The sequence below is a fragment of the Eumetopias jubatus genome, unplaced genomic scaffold (assembly GCF_037043125.1).
Source record: "Eumetopias jubatus isolate StellerSeaLion01/CBP00866 unplaced genomic scaffold, mEumJub1_p1.0 scaffold_7, whole genome shotgun sequence".
In the NCBI taxonomy this organism is placed as follows: Eukaryota; Metazoa; Chordata; class Mammalia; order Carnivora; family Otariidae; genus Eumetopias; species Eumetopias jubatus.
The window spans coordinates 118700395-118726683 of NW_028274813.1; the positions used below are offsets into that span (position 1 = coordinate 118700395).

Below are 26289 nucleotides of genomic sequence, written 5' to 3' on the forward strand. Positions count from 1 at the left end.
CTGTTTAATGGCCTGGAAGAAGGAAAGTTGCTAATTTAAATCGGATTAGTGTGTTCTACACTGTTCAAGCATTCCCTGATTGATCCTAAACATTAAGATGAAAAGACTGGTAATTTGGTTTTTACCTAGAGATTGAATTTCCTCTGGTTAGTCTGTAAGAGGCTCAGGGTTTGTTTTTCTGGTGTGGATAAATGCGCGTCACGTGTTAATCCATAATGTAAACATTTGAGCAACTGGAACACCTGTTTAATGCAGATGTGTCAGGGATTAGAAATATAGTGGTGAGCAAGACAGATGGCTTCTAACATTTAGTGTTATCAAATTGTAATGGGCTGAATTACGTGGTTTAACGTTGACCAGGAAAGTGACTTATGTATTAACACGTGCTGTGTTTCTTAGCAGTGCTGTTTTTTTTATTTACTTTTCTCCATATATTTATCCCACTTTCAACAGATAGTATTTATATGCAAGATGATTGTTAACTGGGATTAATGAAAGGATTTGTAGAAAAAAAAGATTTCATGGTTGTTGGAAACTTAAAAAAAAAAACCTCTGTATTCTCAATGAACAGAATATAATAAACTAAAACTGGTATTTAAAACATCAATGATTCAGGGGCACCTGGGTGGCTCAGTCGGTTGAGCATCTGCCTTCAGCTCAGGTCATGATCCCAGAGTCCTGGGATCAACCCCTCCCCCGCCCCCAGGGGGGGGGTCTGGCTCTGCTCAGCGGGGTACCTGCTTCTCCCTCTCCCTTTGCTGCTCCCCCTGCTTGTGCTCTCTCACTCTCTCTCTCTCTGTCAAATAAATAAATGAAATATTTAAAAATAAATAAAACATCAATTATTCGGTAATAACATTTTTTATTGGATGGGTAGTAACAATTTATTCAGACTTGTAAGTGGTTAAGAATTATGGGAGCAAGAACCCCACCTAAGTCATTGAGGCTGGATTTGTGTCTTATATTGTTTCATCCCTCACGGCTGTGCAGAGAGTCAGCAAGTGGCTTCACGGAAGGTATATGCCTGGGAGTATCATTATCTTGGTAATATTGGTATGACCATTATGCTAAGAGAATGGAGAAAAATTGTTTAAATTGAAAGGCTACTCATAAAAAATAGCTATTTGAGCATTTGAACTTTGTGGTAAACAAGTTAAAATGTTTGAAATGAATTATAATTTTTCTTTTTTTTTTTTTTTAAGATTTTAATAAGATCGAGAGAGACACAGCAAGAGAGGGAACTCAAGCAGGGGGAGTGGGAGAGGGAGGGGCAGGCTTCCCGCTGAGCAGGGAGCCTGATTTGGGGCTTAATCCCAGGATCCTGGGATCATGACCTGAGCCAAAGGCAGATGCTTAACGACTGAGCCACCCAGGTGCCCTGAATTATAATTTTTCTTAAAAATACTTTTAAATTCTTTTTGAGTTCCTGAAGAAGTCTTTTGGCTTAAATTACCCAGTTTACTATAAGTTCATCTTTAGGTTTTATATTTGAATACTGGTTACTGATCTTTTCAAAAGATCTTTTATTTTTTTTTTAATGGAAGCTTTGATTTGAGAAATTGAAAACTCTTTAGGAACATGAATTATTTTGTAACATAACTTTAATGATTGAGCAAGGCAGTATGAGAAAACTGCTTTCTCTGTATTTTCTGAAGAATCAGTAAACATTCAGAAACAATTCCTGATGAAAGGAATGAGCTATGTTGCCTTTATTTGGGAGGTATCTTTTGTTGAAATGCAATAAATTCATGTCAGACTTGAAAATCTAGGACCAGGAAATAATATTTAGTAAAATTTGTTAGAATTATAAGCTTCCTCCCCCCAACTTTAAAAATTGATGGTGGGCGCCTGGGTGGCTCAGTTGGTTGGGCGACTGCCTTCGGCTCAGGTCATGATCCTGGAGTCCCTGGATCGAGTCCCGCATCAGGCTCCCTGCCCGGCAGGGAGTCTGCTTCTCCCTCTGACCCTCCCCCCATCTCATGTGCTTTCTCTCTCATTCTCTCTCTCTCTCAAATAAATAAATAAAATCTTTAAAAAAAATTAAAAAATAAAAAAAAATTGATGGTGAACTTCTTCAAGCTCCTATTCATGCTTTATGCTTGTTGTAAAATAATGTGTGTGATTTTTTCTTTAAATTTTTTATTGTTATGTTAATCACCATACATTACATCATTAGTTTTTGATGTAACGTGTGTTGTTTATAAAGCAATCCCAGAGGTGCCGGCTGGCTCCGTCAGTGGAGCATATGACTCTCAAACTCAGGGTCCTGAGTTCACGCCACCCCTCCCCCCATTTTGGGCTTAGAGCTTACTTTCTTTTTCTTTTCTTTTCTTTTCTTTTTTTTTAATTTTTTTTTTTAAGTAGGCTCCATGCCCAGTGTTAGAGCCCAACACGGGGCATGAACTCATGACCTGAGCTGAGATCAAGAATCAGATGCTCAGCTGACTGAGCCAGCCAGGCACCCTATGTAGAGCTTACTTTAAAATAAAAATAAAAAACAAATGAAAAGCAGTCCAAGTTGATCTTATTCAAGGTACCAAATCATTTTCAAGGTACTGAGAGGGTAAAAGAAGTGGATAGAGAGAGAAGGTAAGAAAGGGAAATCTTGTTTCTCTGCTTATATCTAAATGAGGAAATTATCTAGAAAGTTATTTTAATATATAAAAAATAAAATAATTGGTAGTACACACAGATACTTTCAGGAAGATGTGGCTCCTCTTGGAACTTGTAATATTTATCTTGTACCTCACATAGCTATAACATCTGAAATCAGAATGGCTGTTTCTTTTGTCCTATTTCATTATTTTAAGAAATCAGCTTTATTGATGTACACTTGCATACAGTAAAATCTAATTTTAAGTGTGCAGTTTTAGTTATGACAAATGAATGTATTTAAACCACCACCGTAACGATCATGATGTGGAGCATTTTTCTTACCCCAGAGAGTCTCCTTGTGTCTCTTTGGAGTTAACCTCCCCTCCCACCCCTGGTCCCTGGACCTCCATTCTGTCTGGTGGCTATTGCTAGCATTTCCTGTGATTAGAATCACACATTATGGGTCTCCTGGGTGACTCAGTCGTTAAGCGTCTGCCTTCAGCTCAGGTCATGATCCCAGGGTCCTGGGATCGAGCCCCGCATCGGGCTCCCTGCTCTGCGGGAAGCCTGCTTCTCCCTCTCCCACTCCCCCTGCTTGTGTTCCCTCTCTCGCTGTGTCTCTCTGTCAAATTAATAAATTAAATCTTTAAAAAAAAAAAAAGAAATCACACATTATGTGATCCTTTGTGTCTTTCTTGAACTTAGCATAGTAGTCTAGAGACTCACCCGTGTGGTGAGTTCATCAATACTTCACTTCTTTTTATTGCTAAATAGTATTCCATTGTGTGAATGTGTCACAACTTGTCCAGTCCGTTCACCATTGGATGGATATCTGGACTGTTTCCAGTGCTTGGCTGTCATAAATAAGGCTGCTGTGAACATTTGAGTACAAACCTCTGTGTGCACATGTGTGTAGAAACCTAGCAGTCGGAACTTTGCTCTAGTTAAAATGTCAGTCTCTGTCTCTTAGTTTTGGGAGGGAAGACAGAAAAACCTGTATTAGACCAAAAGGATAAAATTTGTCTTAGGGAAAAAGCTGAATTGTCAGCTATTATTCTCTTATTCTTTATACTTTTGTTCTATTCCTCATCTTCTCCCTTTCCCCGAAAAAAGCTACTACCTTCAATCGTAACTATAAAACCTCTTCTTAAAAGGGTAGTCCTTATTTAAAACTCACTTGTAAGAATAAGCTAAATTTTAAATGGGCTTGTTAAACCATGGCTATTTTGCAGTACTTCCTGTCCCCTACCCCTTAGTATTTCTACTTCATACTAAGTTTTATTTTTTGGAGCCTTTTTTTATTTCTTTCTACAGCACCTCCTGTCTCTGAGTTAGGACCTACATAGTATGGTCTGAGAAGGGTCTACATAAGAAGCTACAGGTAAAGGCTTATGATTTTATATACACATATATGTGTGTGTGTGTGTGTGTGTATATATATATATAGTCTGTGTTAGGGGTTTGCTGGAAATTCAGCTGCAGACTGTGCTGGTCTGACTTAATGACTAATGACGCGTCTATATTTGCTAACAAATATATGTTATAATCTCCTTGGCAGTGTAGGTAAGAGTTGATTTAGAAGCAAGGAATGCCTGAAAACTTGCTTCCTGCCCTCCCAGATATGTGCGTATACATACAAATGTCCATATACACATTCCATATTTCTTTTTTTTTTAGGATTTATTTATTTGGCAGGGGGGTTTGGTGGAGAAGGAGAATCTCAAGCATTCATGACCCCAAGATCATGACCCAAGCCAAAACCAGGAGTCAGATGCTCAACTGACTGTGCCACCCAGGTGCCCCTCACATCCCATATTTCTTAAATTAGGGATTTGGGGTTCAAAATTGATTTAAATTTTAGGTTTGAGTTAGTCAACTTTCACAAGGTGGATTATTCTGATTCTTTTATTAAAAGGGCATCAACGGGGCGCCTGGGTGGCTCAGTTGGTTGAACGACTGCCTTCGGCTCAGGTCATGATCCTGGAGTCCCAGGATCGAGTCCCACATCGGGCTCCCTGCTCAGCAGGAAGTCTGCTTCTCCCTCTGACCCTCTTCCCTCTTGTGCTCTCTGTCTCTCATTCTCTCTCTCTCAAATAAATAAATAAATAAAATCTTTAAAAAAAAGGGGGGGGGCATCAACGTGCAGCATTCAGAAACTGGAGTTTGAATTGAGATTGGAGGGAGATTTAGAAAGCGTATAGATCCGGTGGACAGAGGATTTGAAAACGTGCTGCCTAAGAAAATGGGATCGAACACAGGGATGGGGTCGGGATGAAGTACCTTTGCCTGTTTGGCTGTTAGGCATTCTGTAAGGGCCTATTAAAGTGCCTTCTTCAAACAAGGTAGTGTTTGCTGTTGGGTTACAGAGATTAATCTGATAGAGAGCCTGCCCAGAAGAGGGCCACAGCTCTGTAACAGCTGATCTGGAATCAGCTAAAGTGAAGTAAATACTGTGCCACAGCTCATACCTAATGGAGCATATATTGAGTATGAGATACTAGAATTCATCCCTTCTTCCCGGGTCATCTTTGTTCAGCCTTGACTTTCTAAATTTGCTGGTTATCTACCCCTCCAATTCCTGCCTTCTTTGTTAGACTATGAGCTAGTGATATGTGCTATCATTCTACTCCTTTCCAAAATGAATTGTTTGTAAGATTTTTCCTAATAGAGAGACTATTGTTCTGTGTCTCTTAACAAGCAAGGGAAGAAAAACAGGAGTATGGTTCTAAGATGCAAACCGTTACACTGTGGTCCGAGCTGTGCTCCCACAGCTGTGAGTCTCCCAGAGACCCTCCAGTAGGTGCGCTCGAGGACAGTAGAAGACTGAATCGAAGTGAAAGGGTGGGGGGAAAAGACGTGAAGACACTGGGGAGGAAGGCGAGCTGGGTGTTAGCAAGTGTGCTCATGTGGGGCCTTTCTCACGCTTGCTTCATGTTCCCTTTCGCTGTTTTCTCCCTTTTTTCCTCCCTCTTTATTTTATGGCTTCATGTCACTAACATGTTTGTGTATTACCCATTTGGGGGCTAGCTTCTCAGTGATTAACATTCTGTTAGCTTGTCTTTTCCAGGTGCTCTGTAGTGAATGTGTGCTTTGTCAGCTTTTTATTGGCTTTATCGTTTTGTTTGGGGAGGGACGTTTGCTTTACTGTTTCCCTCGCATGTTGTTGATCACTCATCTCCTGCTTTGGTTCTGCTTTGCTGCCTGGCATAAGCAGAAATTGACTTGGAGTTCTTAGCAAGGAGGCACCCCTTCTGCTGTATTCCCAGTTGAAGAATAGCAGTTGCTTGATGGGAGAGGTCTGTTTCTCTAACTGCAGTGTGGTTTGGGGAAGGTTGCAGGAGGGTAACAAGGTTGGGAGGAGGCAGACATGCACCTGACTCAGATCCACAGAGTCACACCTTGGCATCAATGTGGAATGGCATGTGTCATTCAGCCCTCAACATTGGATGTTTTAAACCCGAACACCACATAGGTAATCAAAGATGACTTTGGATTGCTGTTGGATTGGACTTTGAGTATATGGAGATCAGATTGGGAAAATGATCCACTTGTTAGGTATTCAGAATCCTTAGAAACATCAGCTTCAAATATTTATTTTTCTCAGGTTTTATTTTGAAATCATTTCACATTTATAGGAAGTTACATTGATAATACAAATAATTCCCATATACCCCTTGGCAAGATTCGCCCACTGTTAACCCTTGGCCACATTCACTCTTATTCTCTATCGTATTATTTTTTTCTGAATTGTGTGACCGTAAGTTGTGTGCATCCTGTCCCTTTACCACATAATATTTACGTATTCTGACAAGGCCATTCTTGTATTTTCAAAGATAGTTCAGTTATCAAATAAAGGAAATTTAACACTGATCTAATAGAATTCTCTAATACAGTCCACTTTCAGGTTTCTCTATTTTTCCCGACATGTCCTTCCTTCATTAATTTTTCTCCAGTCCAGGATCCAGCCCAGAATCACTTACTGCATTTAGTTATCATGCTTTTTTATTTCCCTGAGTCAGGAGCACTTCTTTCGCCTTTCCTTGTCTTTTTAGGACATTGACATTGTTTGAAGAGTGACCATTTATTTACAGAATCCCCTCAGTCTGGGTTCGTCCGATGTGTCCTTGTGATTAAATTTAGGAACTGTAGTGTTGGCAGGGATGCGCCACTAGCGACGCGTGCTCCTCCGTGCATCACGTCAGGAGGCAGCATGTCCATCTGTCCTGTTATCAGTGATACTCACTTTTGATCTTTTGGTTGATGTGGTATCTGCCAGGTTCTTCCACTTAAAGGATTATTATTTTTCCTTTCATAATAAGCAGTGTGTGGGGAAGTAACTTTGAGACTCGATATACACAATTCCCTGTCAAACCTGCATCCACCAAGAATTACAACATGCTTTGGTCATTTTGGTTGAATCAGTTATTACTGTGGTAGTTGAGGTTCAAGTATTGAATTGCACAGACTCAGTAATCTAGGAGGGAGTCTGTTCCAGCTGTTGGATTCCTTAGCATCAGAAAGTGTCTTGTGTTGAGCTGGAACTTGTCTTCTGAGACTTGGCACACAGTTTCAAATTCTGTACTTTTGCACCACATGAGATAAGCCTGCTCTTTTTTCCTTTTTAAGAACCCTTCAAAATGCATTCCTTTTTGTCTTTTCTCTAGGTTACTCACTGTTGTTTCTTGTGAGAGATGGCTTTCCTGAATTTAGCCATCCTGTTGGTTACATGATGGCACTCATTCATCAGTGCCACCCTTCCCAGGGGAGCCCTGTCTGCATTCCCGTCCTGGGTGTGGTTCATCAGGACCCTGGACTGCTGTTGCCTGTAATCTAGCTTGATGCCCGAAGCACCGGGCTTTGGAGACCAGTAAATCTGGATTCAAGGCCTATCTCTGCCTCTTACTAGCTCTGTGATCTTAAACAAGTTTCTAGCATCTCCAGACTCTCCAGTTCCATAATCTATAAAGTGTTGGTAATCGCTGCACCCACTTTTTAGGGTGGAATGAGGATTAAGTGTGCATGTAAAATTGTCAGGATGGGGCCTGTTAAACCGTCCTCACTCATCAGATGTTTATTACTGTTATCGTACAGAAAGCAAACTTGTTTTACAACCCGAGATTGGTACCATTCACTTGTTAGCTATTGTGTTTGACAGTAGGCTCACTCAGAAAGTTTAAGTTCTGCTGCAGCACGGGGAGACTCTTGGACAAATACTTCAACTCGTGTGACAGTTACTCCATCAAGTTACAGCTTTTATGAGGCTTGAATTATTTCTTAAATCATTTATATGCACAGTATAAGGAGAATGTAAATAAACATTTGTCTTTTATAGCAAAGCAAATGTGCAGTAGCTTATTTCACTGTTAGGTAATACTTTAAAAATTAGTGAAATTTGAGTATTAGGATACTTCCCATGGTATTTCTAAACCATGTTGCTATTATAAATAGTAAGTTTACTCTGTGAAGTGCTAAAGCATTTCCTAAATTTTTTTGTAGAAGTTTGAGATCCATGTGATACATGTAGGGGAAGTAGTTACCCGCGTATTCTAGGACATTTTGATTGGATGCAGTTCTGTTTTCCAGACAAGCCTTCTAACGCTGGATAAATTAATGCTACTATAGAAAATTTGAATCTGTGGGAAAATGTACTGTAATCTTTCATAGTAAATGTCAGAAACCTGGCTCTTATTTCTATCGAAACAGTACCAAGGATCTCATTCTCCCTACCCAGCAGGGTCCCAAGGGATATTCTTGGGGACATTGAAGTCATCCCCATTGACTGTTTGTAAAAGTTGTTCTTTAGTTCTGGCTGTTTATGCTAAATAAATTAAACTTTAGAGAAGCAGAAAAAGACCTAGTTTTGCTTATTTTGTTTATATAAAAAGTAATTCTTGCTCACCTAGCCTGGGGCCAGGTGAAGAAAAATCTATATGGTATAGTTACATATTGCTGTATTATACATGGGTGTCAAATACCAAGTGAAATGTTTTTATTTCTTAATTTTACCTCAACAACCCTTTTTATGTAGCTATAATAGTGAAAACACTCCTTAAAATTTTAGACAATTAAAATGTACACAGTCAATTTTAACTGTCTCAACTCTGTTTCGTGTTAAATGTGTTACAGGAATGAATCTGAAGTCTGCTGCAATAAAACACTGAAGGCTTTACAATGTTTTCTTGCATAAAACTCAAAACTTTAAGTAGCTGCTTATGAGGCTAGGGAAGGCAGGAGTCTAATGTGTGTCTCAAGATACAGGACAGCTGTTTGCCCATCAACCTCAACTGTGTGAGTAGACTTAACGTGTAGCCCTAGGTCACTGGGGATAGTTAATTTAAAGTGCTTGAAGATAACACTTAAATCAGCATGATGACACATTCCTTAGGATCTGGGTTTTTTTTCTGGTGGGTAGGATACTGAGGGTGGAATGGGTGGTAGATTTTTATTTATAAAATATTTTTGAGAAAAACCATAGCTAAGTATCATTAGTGACCGTGCATCTTTTTTTCAGAATTATTTTAAGCATTGGAATTTGCATTACTAATCTTACAGTAAAGCAGAAGGTTATAATTCTTAAGACTGCAGTTTATTTTATAGTTGATTTCAGCCTTTCTATATTAATATTTTTACCAAATAACCATAGAAATGTATTTTGGGATTATGATGTTACATATTAATATAGGAAATTGCTCTTGGGAATAATTTCATAATTTAAATTACAATTAAATTTCATAACTTTTAAATAGCTCTGTTTAACCAGAGAGAGCATATACTTCCAAATAAACTCTTGTTCCCTAAATGCAGTTTGGGATAGGCTTCCCATGGCCTGCAGGTTTGCATGCAGAGCCGCTCCCACCTTCCTCTGACCCGGGCACATGGGACTCGCTGCCCTGGTGAGACCACATCCTTGCTGTTACCCTTCCCCCACACTTGGAGTTACTAAGGATAAGCCCTTAGTGAATTCTTCATTGGCAGTTGTCCATAATAACCAGTGTGTCCTTTCATGAACTTCTGAGAGGAGTTTTTACAAACCGTTCCCTCTCACTTTTGGTCCAGAAGGTCATGTGGCCTCATGGACTCTTGGTCGTATGGCATTGACGGGGGTGTTCAGAGATCTGCCAGCAGGCAGTCCCTCTCAGTGGTGAGGGCGCCTCTCGTGTGCCGGCCCGCCATTAGCTGTGAGCAGGTGAGGAGTCTTGGCTCGATGACCACCAAGCACCCAACACCGCAGCTCTCCCTCGAGTGTGGACAGCAGGGGGTTGACTGTACAAAGCCACTGAATCAGAGATTTCTGTTACTGTTTACGGGTCATAAAGTGTTTCACAATCATGGTCTCATTTGATTTCCCCAAGTCCTGTAAGTTAAAAAAGATAGGTTATCACTAAATTTTAACATGAGGAACCAGAGACTGACCATTTATCTGAGTTGAGGGTGGCAGAATCAGAACCAGCTTTTAAGATTAAGTCAGTTCTTTGTTCTTTCCACTGTGCCACACTACATGTCAGGTTGTCCTGTGTCGATCCAGCTGTTTTGCAGTGATTCAGAGTTATGCCTCCTCTCACGATAAATTTGTTATCCCTCTCCCCAAGGTATTGCGTTTTAACTGAAAAGGAAAAATCAACTTCTGGACTATCTTGCAATTATTTTGAGCATCTATTTTTTTTAAAGCCTCTATGAAAGGAGAGTACTAAAACGGTATTTTTGGTGCTGCTTATTAGCGTTTTGGTTTTTTGCGGCTGATAGGGCTCATTGTAATTTTGGAATTAGATGTGACGTCCGTGCAGGTATGTGAAAATCACATACCAGGGCGCCTGGGTGGCTCAGTTGGTTAAGTGACTGCCTTCAGCTCAGGTTGTGATCCTGGAGTCCCAGGATCGAGTTCCGCATTGGGCTCCCTGCTCAGCAGGGAGTCTGCTTCTCCCTCTGACCCTCCCCCCTCTCATGCTCTCTGTCTCCCTCATTCTCTCTCTCAAATAAATAAACAAATAAAATCTTAAAAAAAAATCACATACCAATATTCCTGTCCTTATACATCTTTTGATCCTTGAGAGCAGAACCAGATCATAACTTCTGTCTTAATAGTTCCTGGTAGATCAGTATGCACCACAATAAGTATATCAAGCAGGACAGCCTTGTCCGAAGAGCTGTGGCAAAAGAAAGTAAAACGGACTCACTGTTGTATAATTTTGCTATATCTTTCCTGATAATAGTCCACCTAAAACATTTTGGAAATCATTCATTTGTTCATCCAGCATCTATCTGAGAATTTCCTATGTGCCTGGCATTTGATCTAGAACTGGGATTGGCACACTGTGGCCCACAAACAAACCCTTTTGGCCACCTCTTTTTATAAATAAAAGTTCTGTTAGAACACACCTATGCCCATCCATTTTTATAACGTTGGCAGCAGCTTTCTCACTACAAATGTGGAGTTTGGTAGCCACGACAGACTATCATAGGGTACGCAAAGCCTAGATTATTTACTCTTGGGCCCTTTAGAAAAAAAGTTTAGCAACCCCTAATCTGCACCGCGGGGGATACAAGCCTGAACAAACTAAGTAATTGGTTTGTGTATTTAATATGTTTTTTCTTTTCTACATTACTCTCAGTCCTTACAGACCATATTAGCCACTCATCATTCGTATTTCAGTTCATATTAAAGAACAGTATTGATTCCTATAAGTCACTGTCCATTCTTTTCCTGGAATTGGTGTAGATGTGTTTCCTTACTAAGCCTTTCCTTGAGATGAGACACGGAGTAGTGGTCTATGTGCCCAGGTTGTGTCCCAGGGCAGACTTGAACGGGGCGTGTGTCAGGGAAGCGGGCAGAGGAAGACTTTGCTCTGGGGTGCCAGTGTGTCAGCAAGAAAGAGTACGAGGAAGTGTAATCTGTAGTAAGATTGAATAACATTAATAGATTTATTGCTTCATCAAGAATACTCAGAAGTGAAAGTGGCCTTTTCTTATTGTGAGAGTATATGGATGAAGACCATGGTGATGAGCAGGAGAGTGTGACACGTGCTGTCCTACGGAGGCTCTGGCTGTTTGGCCCCCGCTGCTCTTACACAGCCTGTCGGCACGGTAGCAAGACCAACAGCAAGTTCCCATCTGACCTCCTGGACCTCTAAAGGACCTCCAGGGTCCCCAGGGGTCTGAAGATAAACATTGGGAACCACCGATAAAGAGCCTGGGGTGGCTCAGCTCTGTCCCTTAACCAGCTGTGCGACCTGGAGCCGTGGACCTGACCCCTCCAGGCCTCGGTTCTCTCATCTGTGGAAGAAGGATAGCGACAGTACCTACTTCATAGGCTCGTTCTGAGGACTAAAGGAGTGGATCTGTATAAAGTACTCACAACAGTGTTTGGTACAGAAAACACTGTATAAATAATGTTTAATAAAATGAAATAGTAAAGCTAGCTCTTCATATAAAAAGAGTTGTACAGAGTTTCAGGGGAACAGAAGAGATTTAAATGTGGAGGTTGGCCATATTAAACAGAAGAAATCTGGGAGAGAGATTCATTTACAAATATTGGAAGCTAAATGAGAGATTTGCCTTAGGGGAAGAGTGTCCTGAGAAGGGGTTGGGGTAGAGGATGAGGTGCAGTCTGCATGATTGAATTATAAGCTTCAAGGTCAAAGAGGGGAGGATTTTAAAAAGTGGTTTTGCACATGAATCTTGCATATATAAAGATCGTATTTTGTATTAGTCCTTTGGAGAAGAAAAGCTAATGAAAGCCCATGAATGTGGAGGCCAGTGGGAAAATATGAGTGGGTCGCCTCCTCGCCTTTTGCAAAATGAGATTGGGTTGTTTTGTGCAGATAGTAACTGTGTCTTGATTCTTTAAGGTATGCGATGTGGAACCTAGGTCAGTTTGAGAACATAAATTTGAGGGCAGCTTAAGTTTAGTTATAAAATTACTACATTTGGTCTGCAGATTGCTAAGTTAAGCCCTCTCTGAGCAGACTAAATTGGAAAAGACATCCACAGGCTTGGAGAATGAGGCCAGCCATCTTTGTTCGGTGCACACACCGCATGACCATATGTAGTGTCTCCTGCTGGCAGACCTAGGTCTCTTAAACAGCAAATTCCATTTTTTTAGGAAGAGTTTATTCCAGTTTCTTGCCTTGGGGTAAATATTTGAGCACTCTGGGTTGTGTGCTGGCAAGGTGGCAGGCTGCTTCGTTCGTGCGTGCGTTCCACAAATACTGCATGCCTACCCTGTGCCAAACATTAAGCAGCAGTGAACAAAGTGGACAAAATCCCTGCCATTACTGAGATGTCCTTTTAGTTAGGGGGAAGACAGACGAAATAAGCGTAATTTAATAGTAAGCTAAGATTGAAATTAAGGGCGTTGAAGAAAAATAAAACTGGAAAGGCGCTAATAAAGGATGCTGGGGCGATTTTAAATAGAGTGATAATGGGAAGCCCTCCCCGAAAGGGTGACAGTTGAACAAAAACCTGAGGGAGGTGAGGGAGCCTGCTCGTAAGGATGTCTGGGGGGTGGACGTTAGAAGTATGAAGTCCTTGAGAACAGGAGCAGACCTGGTGTAGCTGGCCATGTGTATGGTCAGGAAGTGAGGGAGCAGATGATGGTGAGGAGTTTGGCGTTTACTCTTGATAATTGGAAAGCTATTGGAGGATTTTGGGCAAGCAAGATGTGCTCTGGATCTTAACATGATCACAGGCTGCCATGTTGAAAATAGACTGGAGAGGACAGGAACAGAAGCCAGGGGACTTATGTACAAGTCACGCTATTAGTTATCAATCGCCACATAACAAATTACCTCAAAACTTACGACTGAAAACAACCAGTGGGTGATCTCACACAGTTTCTGTCAGGAATAAGGAGATGGCAGAGCTGTGTGGTTCTGGCTCTGGGTCTCCAGTGAGGTTGCAGTCCTCTGAAGACGAAGCAGGGCTGAAGGATTGGCTCCCAAGTTCACTCACACAGCTCTTGGCCAGAGGCCTCAGTTACTCAGCATGGTAGCCGGCCTCCCCAGTGGGTGATCAGAGAGGGGGAGAGAGCAAGGTAGTGGCCACAGTGTCTTCTGTGACTACGTCAGAGCTGGTATAGCATCACTTGTGCAGCATTCTGTTGACTATCCAAATCAACACTGATACAGTAGGGCACGGGCTACAGAGGGCCTGAATACCAGGAGGCCTGGGGATCACTGGGGCCACCCTGAAGGCTACTGGCAAACAAGTAGAAAACGAGATTTTTTTAGAAGATACCACTTAGAGTCGATTTTAACCAATCACTTAACCTAGGAATGTCTAACAAAATATGTGAGACCTCTTCATGAACACTAATGCACCGTAGCGCATTGGAAAGGAGACCTAAATAAATTGAGGCATATGCTGTAGTCTGTACATCTGGAGATTGAACATGATCCTATCAGGTCTTTTTTTTTTTTTTTTAAATAGAAATTGATGAAGCAAATCTAAAATTTGTATGGAAATGCAAAGAGCCAAGAATAAGCAGCACAATCTTGAGGAAGAATAAAACCGATGCTAGATATTTGAACCTGAGCTAATACCAGATATCCAAAATCTATAGTAGTTCAGAACAGCACAGACTAAAGAGTGAGGGGACTGGGGGTGATTGCCTGGGAGAGGCTCAGTACATACATGGTGCCCAGTGTGTGGACAGAGGTGAGGCTGCGGTGCAGTTGGGAAGGGCGGTCTCTTTAATGAATGGTTTTAGACTAATTAGGTAGCCATATACAGAAACACATGAATCTGAATCTCTACCCATGCCCTGCAAAAACCCCAACTCCAGTTGGATTGCAGACTTCATAGTGAAAGGTGAGGTACTGAAATTGAGAGGCTGGAGGACATCTTCGTGACCGTGCAGTAAGCACAGACTTATTAAATCACTGAGCATAAACATAAGGAACATTTTACCAGGATTGTTAACAGTCCAACAGGATGCCTGAAACCTTCAATAGGCACTTCACACAGGAGGACCCCCAACTGGCCAGTAAGCACATGCAGACATGCTCAGCTGCCTTAGTCTTCGTGACAGTGGGAAGCACAAGACCGCTGAGGCATCGCTGCACATCTGTGAGCGCACTTAGAAAGACACATGCATTGGTTCTCAGGTCTGTCATGACAGGTTACCTCAAACTGGAGGCTTAGAAACAGCAAAAGTTTATTCTCTCACAGTTTTGGAGGCCCAGAGTCCAAGCTCAGGTGTTGGCAGTGCCATGCTCCCTGCAGAGAAGCTCCTGGAGAGAACGCTTTCCTTGTTTCCAGATTCTGGTGGCTGCAGGTGTTCCCTGACGCGTGGCCTCATCACCCCGGCCTCTGCCTGTCTCTCTGCACCCCCTTCTCCATGTGTCTGTGTCAGAACTCCTTCTGACTCCTGCAGTTTAGGCCCACCAAGGAAATCCAGGGGAAGCTCCCCCTCTTGGAAGGTGACGTTCACAGGTTCCAGGGGTTAGGACATAGACGCGTCCGGGGCCACCGTTCAGCCCAGTGCAGCAGGCTGTGCCCCAGACTGGTGAGATGGGGAGTAACTGGAATGCTCTTTCATTGCCAGCAGAGTGTAGATTGGCATGATCACTTTGGGAAACTGGTGTAGTACCTGCCAAAGATGAACATACGTGCAGGTTTCCCCACTGTCCAGAAGTGGAGCATGCCTGCAAAACCTTCTGGAAGCTGAATAGGCTACAGTGAAGAAGCCATTACCATTAATTTATATGGAAGAATCTTGGAGCATTCCCAGACCCAGAAAATCATCTCGCTTAGGCTTTTCTGGTACCTCAGGACACATTGCTAACGCGTACACAGCATAAACCAAGATGAAGCACAGATGCTCACATATGCAGTTCCAGGCCGTGGTGGCTGGATGCCGAGGTGCTGAGTATGGTTGTTGGGGAAGGGGCTCAGGGGGGCCACACTCATGATGGGGCGGGGTGTCCTCACTGCGCCTGCAATAGCTTGCTCCGAAGTAAACTCTGAGCAGTTTCCACTTTGTGCCTCTTCTTATAAAAGCAAAAATCATCTTGGATTTCTCAAAGAAAACAGGTACTAATGTAAATCTTTCGTAAAGCTGAGTGACAGGACACAAACCTTCGAAAAGCGGGGGATATGTGTGTGCCCTGTGACCCGACACTCCTGGTATATCAAAAGACACACACAGTCATGTTCAAAACAGCAATATTTGTCGTACTCCTAAACTGGAAAGGCCCCAGTCCCTCTCAACATCAGAATGAATAGCAGTTTATTCATATAGTCAAATATTCTAGATAGCAAAGAAGAATTTTGAATGGACTACAGTTAGACACGTTAGCCTGGTTGAAGCTCAGAAACAATGTGTATACACTGCAATTCCATTTATAAAAGTTGGAGAGCAGGAAGAGCTACTTTCAAAGTCGGCACAGTGACTGGGAGAAAGGGTAATACTTGGGAAGGGGTGTGAGGAAGCATTTGGAGGGTACTGGTGGTGTTCTGGCTCTTATGCGGGCTCCAGTTATGGTGTTCATTTTGTGAAGGTTTAAGCTTTACATATGGGACTTGTATGTGTTTTTTTTTAATTTTACTTAAATTCAATTAACAGTGTATTACCCGTTTCAGAGGTAGAGATCAGTGATTCATCAGTCTTATGTAACAGCCAGTGCTCATTCCATCACGTGCCCTCCTTCATGCCCATCCCCCACTTACCCCACCCCCACCCCCCTCCCCTACTCGTATGTTTTTCTATGTGGGAAAAGAACAATAGGCACTGGGAATTGTTGAGGTAGGTTTTTTTTTGTTTTTTTTTTTTTTACTATCTACGACATCTCACTTGGACTAATGGAGTACCTTCATTTTGGTATGCACTGATTACTCCCTTAAGTTGGAGGGGTTTCATAGGGGTACCGGATTCTAACATCCCTAAGGACTTGGAATTGCAAGTGACAACAGCCCAAATCGAGCTAAAGCCGAAGCGGGATTTGTCTCACACAACTGGGAAGTCTGAAAGGTGGAGTTGCACTCAGCAAGGTGGACACCAGAGTTAAGTCCCCGTTCGATCCTGGCTCTCTTCTCCCTCTCTACCCATTTTGACTTTGCTTACCCTATTTTAATTGTCTTGTAGAGACTCCCTTGTGACAGAGAGGGCCCCAGCTGCACCTAGGTGTACATTGTCAGCCTCTTTCCCAGCAGCATCAGTAAAACCCAGGGAGGACTGGCCCAGCAGGAGTCACGCACCCACCTCTGGGACAGGTCTTGTCCCAGAGAGGGGCAGCTAGGCCTGCCCCACGCAAATGACATGTTCTTGCCAAACAGAAGAGGTTCTCTTATCTGAAGGGCTGAGGAAAGAATGTGCTAGGCAGACCAGAACTACCCATTTCAGGAGTACAGGTGTCTTCCAAGTGCAGCTACTGGGGTGATGTAATTATTCAGATACCATGTTAAGTAGAAGACCTAGAAGACCGCGTGCTAAGCAGAGGTGGGTTTGTACCAAGAACATTTCTGCCACTTTTCGCATCGGCGCTGCACTTCTCTGTATAAACCACACCCTAGGATACAGGTGTAGATGAGAGACTGACTGCCTTTTCTAGTCCGTTTCCCTTCCTGGCTGGTAAACATATACTTAACTAAGAGATGAGACTTTAGCAAGAGCAGATAATACTTAATGTTTACGTTCAGTTTGGATTAGGGAATCCCACAGTTAAGTACCTCTGCTGGAGTCCCGTGTCTGCCTGGCCTCCCTGCCTCATCTGTAGTGATGCTTACCCTAAAGTCACCTGCTCGTTTAATGGAGAAGTTGATAGACTTTGGGCTTGTCACCTATTTTTGTTCAGCCCAAGAGCTAAGAATGGTTTTCATATTTTTATGTAGTTGGGGAAAAAAATCAGAAGAGTAACATTTTGTGATGTGAAAATTCTATGAAATTCAAATTTTTATGGCCATAGCGTAGTGTTTTTGAAATACAGCCATGCTCGTTGGTTTAGGTCCCGCTTGGCTGCTTTTGCAGGACACAGCAGAGTTGAATGGTTGTTGACAGTGACAGGATGGCCTGTGAAGCCTAAATATTTACTGTCTGGTCATTTATAGGAAAGTTTGACAACCCTTGATTTAAACATTGTTGTGTGGAATGCAGCCAATGAAAGCCATATAACCTAGTCTGTTGGAAATGAGTTAATTATTTGCTGGGAAAGAATGAATATATAGTGCCCCCAACGACAGTACCCTCATGTGAGCTGGTTGGTGCCTTTCTGTCAACCCAAAAGCCACAGCAAGAAGGACAAGCTGACCTGGGGCATGGGGGGGGCCTCTGTACAGAGACACAACTACAAAGCAGCCTCTGTACAGTAGGAACCCCAGTCCAAAGTCTCTATACTTTTATCAGAGTGAGTAGCATTCATCCAGGTAGTTTATATCAAGTCCTACTTTCTGATCTATTTGCTTTATGAACTTTCCCAATTTTTTTTTTTTTTTTTTTTTTTTGGTCATCTCTGCAAAGGTTCTTGACCTCCAGGACATAGGTATGTTGCCCATGTGATAGCTGGTAGATCCACGTGCTCATAACTCTTCGGGGAATTACTGTGTGCCTCAAGAAATATAATCTCAAGCACCTATGCCAGGATGAGTGTTCCTCTTTTGAGTATTATTAAAACAAAAAAAGTCTGGCATAAATTCTATTTTGCCCTTTTCTGGGCTCTCCATTTGATGTAATTACAAAGATAATTAGCCAATTCCGAGTGATATTCCAGTGATTAAAAAGGCAGCGGGTAGGGGGAAACCTTGTCTTATCACTTTGTGCCTGTAGTACTGGTTCAGAGTTTAGTGTGCACCCTTATTTAACCCAACATGTAATATTTTTTTTTCTGAACTTACTAGTAAAGACCCCAAATTGAAGAGGTCATAGGTGTTAACCTAGAAATGAAAAACTCTGACGCTTGTAAGGCTGACCAGGCGGCTGAAAGTGAAGGTGGCCTCAGGCTGAGGGCACAGGCTCTGATAGGGCCCCTAGCTGCTGGGTTTTAATTTAGGGAGCGAGTCCACTGTTGTCAGGTCTTGCTGTTTTTTAGGAGAAGCTAGAAGTGTGGAATTTTTATGTGACATCCCCTTACTTTTTTTTTTTTTTTTTAATTTGAAGTAGACTCCATCCCCAATGTGGGGCTTGAATTGAGATGCAGAGTCCCACGCTACCGCTGACTGAGCCAAGCAGGCGCCTCACATCCCCTAATTTTTGAATACTAACAATTAACTGTAAAAAAAAAAAATTAATATGTGCTAGCAAACCAAACATGGCTGTGGGTCAGATTTCACTCATTTGCCAGTTCACAACTTCTATGGAAGAACTCATTATAAATTCTATTTCCAACCTGTTTCTCTCCAGAGGAGGGAGAGAGGCAATGAAATGAAGAAATATCCGTGTGTTTTACAGCTGGCTCGGACTGCTGGTCATTCTTGCTGAGGGACAGCTTCAATATATAAATGAGGAGGACTGGGTGTGAAACACTTCTCACCAGTGTTTACTCCCCTTTTCCATGGAAAACAACCATTTTTTGCCTGACATGAATACTTCTAACAATAATGAAATGTCTTTACTCAAGAAAATATTTTGTGGGATTCATATTAGGCATAAAGGGGGTTTGGGGGCACCCGAGTGGCTGAGTTGGTTGAGCGTCTGCTTCAGCTCGGGTCATGATCTCAGGGTTCTGGGATCGAGCCCCACTCTCGGGCTCCCTGCTGCAGGGAGTCTGCTTCTGCCTCTGCCTCTCACCCTGCTCATGCTCTCTCTCTCAAATAAATAAAATCTTGAAAAGGGGGGGGGTGTTGAAGAAGAAACTCAGAGCTTAGTGGGAAATGCTGTGTCCGCTGGAAAGCGCTTGAGTGATGGCCCGCTGCAGTGCCGCAAAAGGATGAATGCTTCTTTAGGGAGAGAGCAGCGGGGGATCGAGGTTGGGCAGAAGTGGACCCCGAAGAAGTAGGATTGGAACAGATCCTGCGGTCAAGACGGTTGTAGGCAGAGTGCAGGAGCAGAGGGCATTCACCACGAAAGGGGCAGTGTGGCAGAGTGGGAGCTCTCCGTTTCCAGCAGACAAGGGTGGAGGGCCCTGGGCCTTCAGGAGCCACCGAGGAAGAGCACTTGTTGAGTTCTGCTGGGTGCCAGGCTCTGTCTGTGCTTCCGGACTTCCCGGATACGTTACCTGACTTCATCTGGTTATACAAGCTATGGGCAGCCTCCTGGGGAGCTGAGACTTGCAGAAGTTTAGGAATGTGTCCAGGCTGTGACAGGTGAGAAACACGGCAGAGCTGGGGGTCAGACGGAAGCCAGCCTGACCCCATGCACCTCACTTTTCTAGGGAAACTGGCTTGCTTGGAATAGATTATATAGGACATGCAGGCTAGGTCTAGTGCTCCTTTCTGGAGCAATTCTACAGTAATGAAACAGAAGTAATATGGGAACTAGGCGTTTTAGGAGAATTTAAAGAAATGGGTTGGTAGGAGGGGCAGCAAAACAGAAAGAAAAAATTGTTAACCCAGCTGTGAAGTGATGAGCATCAGAATTCGGAATGGAAAAGAAAAGCGCATGGGACATTTCAAAATGAAACTGATGGGAACCTGGTGACTAAAACTCTAGGGCACAAAACAGAGGAAAGGAAGTTTAATTGAGGTGTATTTGCAGTTAATAATGGAGTCTGTGTTACATCTATTCACTGCTGTTCCTTTGTCAGAATTTTAATAATTGGTAATGAATTTTCTTTGCAGTCTTAAAATATTTGATCTTGAGTTTCTTATGCCAACGAGAATTTCTTAGGTAAAAAAACTTGAAAAACAAATTTTCTCAAGAGCTTGGTTAAATTAATTAAAGCTGCATAATATCTTAAGGTCGAATAAGTGAGTGAAAATTTAAATTATCTTTAAATGAAAAGAATAAGAATTCATCAATGCCCACAAAGTTACAGGTTTAGTAGGGGCAGGATGGACTTTGAAAGTCATTCTCTTTGTTTTTTTAGGAGATAAAAGAAAAGCACTGACCCAGCTGCTTCGTAGATATGTGACCTTGGGCAAGTTATTAAATCTCTTTGAATATCAGTTCCTCATTTCTAAAACAGGGACATCAGTAGCACCAACAGCACAGGGTTCCAGAGAGAAATAAAACCGGAGAAATGGTTCTTGGCCTACAGTCAGCTCTGAGTAACTGCTCAGTACCATCTCAGGGGAGAGAGCAGAATTGGCTCTTATTCTGATTACAAATAGTAAGAGTGAGAAACCACATTTTCTGAATTTTCTGCAATTCATAGACATTTGTTTTTAAATTATACCATGCTAGTGAACTTTTGTTTTTGTCTGATAATCTCATTCTTTACTGCCTTGACTTTGTAGCTTTATAATCTCACAGTATGGCAGTTAAGGAGTTGTCTGCCTTCTCATTCCCTTACCTTCTTCCCTCCTGAGTGCCAGACTGATGGCCCCGCAGAGTCCTTACCTTCTTCCCTCCTAGTGCCAGACTGATGGCCCCGCAGAGTCCTTACCTGCCAAGAAGGTGCAGCAGTGGGAAGGCAGGACTTCGGTTTCTCCATCTTTACCACTGCACATTGGGATAAACCAAGATACCCTTTTATGGTGGTGGTTCTTTTTGTGAGTCTTCACAGAAAGGTACTAAAGATGAGTAAATGACATCCTTTTTTTTTTCATTTTCTTTTTATGTAGCCTGTGAAGTCCTTTGTGCTTTTTACCTGCCATGATAATTGTTGGGTTTTTGTTTTGTTTTGTTTTGTTTTAATAAGAAAGCTCAACTTACAAAAATCATTGTTAATTTGCTGCTGTGCAGGGCAGTTGGCTTGGGGAAATTGCTAGTGCTGCATGTTTTTGAATTTTATTGTTTGGAAGCAGGTATTGTGAATAAAAGCCTGGTGGTCGTATTCTCATCTGTGACTGTTCTTTTAAAGAACTAAAATATTTCCCTTTCTGGGTGCTTGTGATTGCCAGCCAGATGCTGAAGAAAGGTTTATCGGTGCCATTGGAGAAGGTCCCTTCAATTCCCACCTTCTCAATACCATTGTAAAGTCATTAATAGGCAACAGAGGATAATGGTGGTTTAGAACAATGTTTCTCAAGCTCTTTTTTTTTTTAATTTCTTCCCTGACAAAAGCCTTTTAAAATAGTTTTTCCTAATTGGCCTCTACCTCCATGAAATTTTAATTCCACAGATACACTGTATTTCTATTTATGAATTCTATGTATATCTGTGTTTTATACATACAGAGTGAGGTATTTTGTGTGCCTCCTAACCCAAAGAGTTGGTGTTTTTCCTCTTGAAGTGATACTGTCTACATTGGGAATGCGTGGTTTACAGCAGTGGATTTAAAAAATTTTTGGTTTCAGGACTTGCATATTCTCTAAAATTACTGAGGACCCTGAAGAACTTTCATTTATGTATGTTATACCTAGTAATATTTATCTTATTACAAATGAAAGCTGAGAAAAATTGCAAAATATTAATTTTTTTTAAAGATTTTATTTATTTATTTGACAGAGAGATAGCACAAGTAGGCAGAGTGGCAGGCAGAGGGAGAGGGAGAAGCAGGCTTCCCGCCGAGCAGGGAGCCCAATGCGGGGCTCGATCCCAGGACCCCAGGATCATGACCTGAGCCAAAGGCAGCCGCCCAACCGACTGAGCCACCCAGGTGCCCCCAAAATATTAATTTTTAAAAAAATATTTTATTAAAAATAACCATCCTTTCCCTCACCCCGCCATCACCACCAAAAAGGTTTAGTGAGAAAAGTGGCATCATTAGACATTTTTGCGAACAGCAAGATTCCCGTAGTTGGCTCTGCATTTAATCTGTTACAAAAGAAAAACTGGTATCATACGGATGGGTCATTGGAAAAGGAGGGACTGTTTTAACAACCTTTTCAGATAATAGAGATTTTATACCAAAACTTGGCAATTTGCAGTTTCTTAAAGGGTTAGTTGCATTCTAGAATCTCAAACTGTATATAAAAACTTTTGTCCTATTACTTGAAAATTCATTGGTCTTTCACTTTGAATCGATCCTTTGTTGATGAATCATTTTGTGCCATCCTACATTGGTCACTGGAAAATACTGGTTCTCTGACTTAGATCTTGCAGATGTTGATACAGTACCAGCCAGTCACATGTCATCAATATCACTACTGATCTTATCAGAAACTCTACAAATTGGAGATACTTGTCAAGCTTTTTTTTTTTTCCTTTGAATGTGGTCCTTGGCAATAAATGCTGTTATTTTTCTTGAAGTGACAGGCTCACTTTGCTCATTTTTGAGAAAATGGCTGCTGTAGACACAAGTCTAAATAACCAGACTCTGCCAGTTGTTCCTTGAAATGCAAAACCTCTTCCATGAAAAAGGTGACTGGGGCAGCTTGCAGCCTGAGCAGTTGAGCAGGTGTCTCTCCTTCCCGCCCTCTTCACACTTCTGTATGCAGCAGGCACACTCTGCAGACTTCCAGTCACCCTAAATACTACTAAGACGTGTGTTCAGGCTCAAGATGGAATGAAGTTGGTTGGTTGTGTTGCTGTGAGAGTGTGGTGAGCGGGGTACAGCTAGTATTGGGGCCGCTCTCCTGATTTGGCTCCTGATAGGGCTCCCGGCATGTGAGCACTAGTGCACAAGGCAACATGGTGGAAGGGGCAAATAGCCAGTTAATGTTAGCGTGGAAAATGGTTCTGACCTCCCTAGGGGTCCACGGAAGTGCACTTGGAGAAATACTGATTTAGAGCAAGAGCTTTGAGCCAGACTGCCCGAATGGAGTCTGAGCTCCATCACGTTTTAGCTACATGCATGACCCTGAGCAGTTACCCTGATAACCAACCCCAGACAAACACACTGTCCCCCGGGAACAGAGGCCACGAATCCCCACAAAATGTTTGCCATTAGCTTTTCTATCCCATCTTTGTTATTTTTTTTCATTTGATATGTATATTTATAGAATTACCAAAGTAGCCCATACAGAGAGCAGAGCAGCCAAGATTGGATTCTGAAGTGATTTGCCATCATGGAATAAGAAAGAGGTTTGTCAACATCCCAAATTGTATTCCCAGGCTAAAGTTGTAAATATTCTCAGTAGTTTTAGGAAAGTTCTTTTTAAAGGCAAATGCAAAACCAGTTGCCTTGTTTTGTAATCCTGTCAAATGCATTATTGTTCTTGGTTCTGATTTTTGCGTTAAGTACACCCCCCCCCCCAGCAGTCTTTTCAAACAATTTACATAAAGAAAAAATCTGTCAGTGAAAAACGTTGAATGCTTTCCTTCATTGTTGATCGATTCAGGGCAACTTTAGTGGCAAAACCTTGTCCTCCTCTGGTGGTTCTTATCCCTTAGGGTCTTTGCAGAGACTTATCTTTAAATACACATACACCCTTTTTGGAGTAACCTTCATTTCATTTGGGAGAGGTTTGGTTTTTTGTGGTTTTTTTGTTTTGTTTTGTTTTAATAGTCTGGTATTACCTTCTGTCATGTTACTCATGCCAAAGGATCCCTCACTGTGTGGGAGAAGTGGCACATGGGGCTCTTCCATCTGCTGTGATTGATGACTGCCTGCGTGTGGTTTCCAGACAGCCCTGTGTCATGGCCGCTCTTTCATCTTAAGTAAATATTTCGTTCCCAATTAGGCAAGTTGTACCTTTATTTAAGAGGATTTTAAAAGTTCAAAAAATGTGCAAATCAGAAAGCACCATTAGCTTTGCCGTCCTAGGATACATTCTTTCCTGTCCTTCTTGATTGTAGATTCTCTCTTTGTCCTGATTGACAACATATCATATATACATTTCACGTTTTGTCTTTTCATTTGTTATCAGCATTATCCTCCGCCAAAAAGTCTACTAAAATGTTTTAATAACCCATAACTTTTGAAAAAAACTCATTCTCCTGATGTTGAGCATGTATTTGAAATTTACCAACATTATCAGTGGTGCTGTGGACCACATCCCTTGTGTGTCGGTTTTTCTTCTGACTATACCCTTATGTGTTCCGTTGAATACCCTGAAGGGGAGTGACTGATTCTGAGGGCAGTTTTGTAAGGCTTTTACAGTGAATTGCTAAATTGTTTGCCAGAAAGTTTGGGCCAGTGCCTCATTTCCCCCGCATTCTGCCCATTTCTTCCTGTCTTCACCAGCATTGGTATTCTGTAAAATGCTTTTTAAACAGAATAAATTATACAGGTATGCTCAATGAACTTTGAGCAAAAGTGTTAATGCTTAGAAATTAATAGTATAACATATAGCAAAACGTATAATGTATTTCTTATTATTAGGATTCCATACTGAACTAGCTAGCCTTGAAGGGTTTTCCTTAACGTTCTGGTGGTGTGGGGTCTTCAGAAACAGACCTATCCCTAGAGTTGTTTACATTTTCTGAGCCAGTACAGACCTTCTTGCGTAGAGAAGGTTGGAGATAAAAGTTTGTTTTGTATTTCTTGGTCATTATTTTTTCTCTCTACCTTAGCCCTAGGTCTTGAGACAGGTGTATGGAATGATTTAGGGCAGGAGTGTATGTCGGTTTTTTATTGTATAAAGCAAATGTGGGTAATGTGTGGCTGCAGTGTGTCTGAATTCTTTACTAATTCTGTGTAAATTTCAGGTGTGCAACAGAGGAACATGGCTCAAGAAACTAATCACAGCCAAGTGCCTATGCTTTGTTCCACTGGCTGCGGATTTTATGGAAACCCTCGTACAAATGGCATGTGTTCAGTGTGCTATAAAGAACATCTTCAAAGACAGAATAGTAGTAATGGTAGAATAAGCCCACCTGGTAAGTAATTCTGTCCAAACCCAGTAGTATTCATCATTGAGATAGATTTCGATAGCACGATGCACCGGATACTTTTTCCTACTCTCATATTGTGCTTATATTTACTGCATTCATATCAGGAAAATTCCTCCTTACATGTCTTCATTATCAGTGGTATCCTTACCCATTGAAAATAACCAGAACAAACCCATCCCACAGCCTCACTTGTGTGCTACAGAGCTCTGTTCTGTTATGAAAACACAGGAGGACTTCGAGTACATGGGGGTATCTGGGTAAGTCAGGTGTAAAGGAGGGAGGGTTATGAGGACCTGGGTTATTTTATCTGGGATGCCTTTTGAAGCCAACATGGTTGTAGAAGGAAAGAGTGGGTTACAGGTGGCCCCAGCTGACTTTAGAGAGAGCCGTACGCCACAAGGGAAGAGAGGTGTGACAGTGTGACTGAGAGTAAGGGGCGCTCAGCACCAGCTCACTGCAGTTCTGGGTGTCCAGGGGTTCTTTTGGGGTTGAGGAAACGGGTTTTGTGTCAGTGGTTGTACTGGAAGGACCAGGAGGATTCTGAGTGTGGGCCTCACAGAGGTGTAGCAGTCCGTGAAGGCTGTTACTTAGTTCACGTGAAATCTGTGTGGGGTCTTCTCGTTGTTGCTTCGTGTTCAAGCCAAAAGCTAGAACCATTTAATCAGAATTTCTCCAAATTTTCTCAAGGCCAAGATCAAATGAATGTAAATTGTTTTTTAATTAAATCACCATCTATATTTCTGCCTTATGAAGAACGGGGAAAAGAATAACCTAACGTGCTGAGCACAGATTTCAATTCTAAACTTATGTTTGCCTCAACTGCTCCATCTTTTGTTTTAAATACTTTGTGCACTAGTACTTGCAAGATGTGTGTGAATTCAAGGGTGTGAGTGACCTGCAGTCCTGAGAAATAGTTTATTAATATATATAGTTTGTGTGTGGTTTCT

At 41.9% G+C, this 26289-nt stretch overlaps 1 protein-coding gene across 5 annotated transcripts in view; it reads left to right on the forward strand.

Annotated features, from left to right (window-relative positions):
• ZFAND6 (zinc finger AN1-type containing 6) overlaps nucleotides 1–26289 on the forward strand; it is a 67435-nt gene that overhangs the window by 28581 nt on the left and 12565 nt on the right. For 3 of the 5 annotated variants that reach the window (XM_028093795.2, XM_088024922.1, XM_028093794.2), the window contains exon 2: nucleotides 25157–25327. In XM_028093795.2, coding sequence (XP_027949596.1) covers nucleotides 25174–25327 — 154 coding nt within the window. In that variant the 5' untranslated portion in view covers nucleotides 25157–25173. Of the gene's footprint in view, nucleotides 1–3909; nucleotides 3977–8721; nucleotides 8884–25156; nucleotides 25328–26289 lie in introns of those variants that run through there. The other 2 variants (XM_088024921.1, XM_028093798.2) reach the window with 2 other exon arrangements.